At 65.7% G+C, this 2,506-nt stretch overlaps 1 protein-coding gene across 1 annotated transcript; it reads left to right on the top strand.

Annotated features, from left to right (window-relative positions):
- Window positions 1-5: 5 nt before the first annotated feature.
- LOC104917050 (tripartite motif-containing protein 3-like) lies at window positions 6-2,500 on the top strand (the record flags this gene model as incomplete). Its single annotated transcript, XM_010728117.1, has 5 exons — window positions 6-164; window positions 256-979; window positions 1,054-1,157; window positions 1,230-1,397; window positions 1,472-2,500. Coding segments are annotated over 5 exons (1,404 nt in total), but the record flags the coding sequence as incomplete, so codon positions are not given.
- Window positions 2,501-2,506: the final 6 nt, after the last annotated feature.

Genomic DNA, 2,506 nt, shown 5'->3' on the forward strand with positions numbered 1-2,506 from the left:
CCGCCGTCGCGCTGGTGTCGGAGATCAGCCAGCAGCTGGTGGAGCGCAAGAACGAGGCGGTGTCCGAGATCGGCAGCACCTTCGAGGAGCTGGAGAGGGCCCTGCAGCAGCGCAAGGGGCTGCTGGTGCGCGACCTGGAGGCCATCTGCGGGGCCAAGCAGAAGGTAGCGCTCCCCCGGTGCCGCGGCACGCGTGGCGAGGTGCAGCACGGCGCTGCGCGGCACCGCGGGGATGCTGAGGCCGCCCGGTCTGCAGGTGCTTCAGGCACAGCTGGAGGTGCTGCGCCAGGGCCAGGAGAACATCCTGAGCAGCTGCGCGTTCACGGAGCAGGCTCTGCACCACGGCACGGCGCCCGAGGTGCTTCTGGTGCGCAAGCAGATGAGCGAGAGGCTGAGCGCTCTGGCCAGCCAGGAGTTCCCCGAGCACCCGCACGAGAACGACCAGCTGGACTACGTGGTGGAGACCGACGGCGTGCGCAAATCCATCCTCAACCTGGGCGTGTTGATCACCACCAGCGCCACGGCGCACAAGACGGTGGCCACGGGCGAGGGGCTGCGGCACGCGGTGGTGGGGCAGCCGGCTTCGCTCAGCGTCACCACCAAGGACAAGGACGGCGAGTTGGTGCGCAGCGGCAGCGCCTGCCTGCGCTTCGTGGTGACGGGGCCGGACGGTGGCGCGGCCGAGAGCGAGGTGCAGGACAACAAGAACGGGACCTACGAGCTGCTATACACGCCGCGCGCCGAGGGCGACTTCCAGCTGTCCATCGCGCTGTACGGGCAGCCCATCCGCGGCAGCCCCTTCCGCGTGCGCGCCGTCAAAGCCAGCGACGTGCCGCCGTCCCCGGATGACGTGAAGCGCCGCGTCAAGTCGCCCAGCAGGGGGCACATCCGGCAGAAGGCGGTGCGTCGGCCCTCCAGCATGTACAGCAGCGGCAAGAAGAAGGAGAACCCCATCGAGGACGAGCTCATCTTCCGCGTGGGTGAGCGGCGGCGGCGGGCGCTGCGGGGCGGCGGAGGCGCGGAGCCTCGCTGACGGCTGTGCGTCCCCGCACAGGGAGCCGCGGGCGGGAGAAGGGCGAGTTCACCAACCTGCAGGGCATCTCCACCTCCAGCACCGGCCGCATCGTGGTGGCCGACAGCAATAACCAATGCGTGCAGGTAGGAGCCCCCGGCCCTGCCGGCCCCCGGCCCTCGGCCCGGCTAATCCCCTCCCTTCCCCCGCCCCCCCAGGTGTTCTCCAACGAGGGGCAGTTCCGGCTGCGCTTCGGTGTGCGCGGCCGCTCCCCAGGGCAGCTGCAGCGCCCGACCGGCGTCACGGTGGACATGAACGGGGACATCATCATCGCCGACTACGACAACCGCTGGGTCAGCATCTTCTCCCCCGAGGGCAAATTCAAGGTGAGGCGGGGGGGGCCTGGCCGGGCCGGGGGCGCGGGCACGGGGAGCCCTTCTGACGCCCATCCCTGCTGCAGACGAAGATCGGCGCCGGGCGGCTGCTGGGCCCCAAAGGCGTCGCGGTGGATCGCAACGGGCACATCATCGTGGTGGACAACAAGGCGTGCTGCGTCTTCATCTTCCAGTCCAACGGCAAGCTGGTCACCAAGTTCGGGAGCCGCGGCACGGCCGAGCGGCAGTTTGCAGGTACACTCGATGGTAATACCACGGGCACGGCCCTCCTCCTTACTGCATGCCTTGGGCTGCCTCTGCTCGGGGCCGGCTGAGTACTGAGCTCTGCCGACCTGCGGCACCGCGGCACCCAGGGGGGGATGGAGATCGGGCCGGGCTGGGCTCTGGGCTCAGATTCCAGCTCCGTGTTCTGGGTTCTGGAGCCGGGCTCAGGGTCCGGGTTCCGGTTCTGGGTCCTGGTTCCAGGTTCTAGATCTGGTTCTGGTGCAAGGGTTAGGGTTTGGTCTCTAGGCTCTTGGGTTCCATTTCTGGGTCCTGATTCTGAGTCTTGGCTCTAGTTCTAGTTCTGGTGCTGGAGCTGAGCTCAGGGTTCCAATTCTGGGTTCTGCATGCTGATTTCTGGGCTTGTGTCCCAGTTCTGGGTTCTCATTTTCAGTCTTGATTCTGAATGCTGTGTTCTAGGGCTGAGTTCTGGGTCCAAGTTCTGAGATCTGGTTCTGGGCTCCGGGCTCAGGTTCTAGTTTCAAGTTTTGGATTCTGGTTCTGGGTGCAAGGTTCTGGGCTTGGGTTCTAGGTCCCTATTCTGGATCCCAGTTCTGGGTCCTGGACTGAGGTTCTAGGTCCCAGTTCTGGGTTTCGGTTCTGACGCTGGACTCTGAGTTCCACTTCTAGGTTCTGGGATCTGGCTTCCAGTTTTGAGTATTGAATTCTTGGTTTTGGACTCCAGTTCTGGATCCTGGTCCTCAGTCCTGTTTCTCGGTCTTGGTTCTGGGTGCCGGGCTCTGGGCTTGGGTTCTAGATCCCAGTCCTGGGTCCTGGCCACATCTCTGGGTTCTGCCCCACGGGTCGGGTGTTGGGTCCCCCCAGCTCTGCGCTCCCCG

The sequence above is a fragment of the Meleagris gallopavo genome, unplaced genomic scaffold (assembly GCF_000146605.3).
Source record: "Meleagris gallopavo isolate NT-WF06-2002-E0010 breed Aviagen turkey brand Nicholas breeding stock unplaced genomic scaffold, Turkey_5.1 ChrUn_random_7180001954463, whole genome shotgun sequence".
NCBI classification, from domain to species: domain Eukaryota; kingdom Metazoa; phylum Chordata; class Aves; order Galliformes; family Phasianidae; genus Meleagris; species Meleagris gallopavo.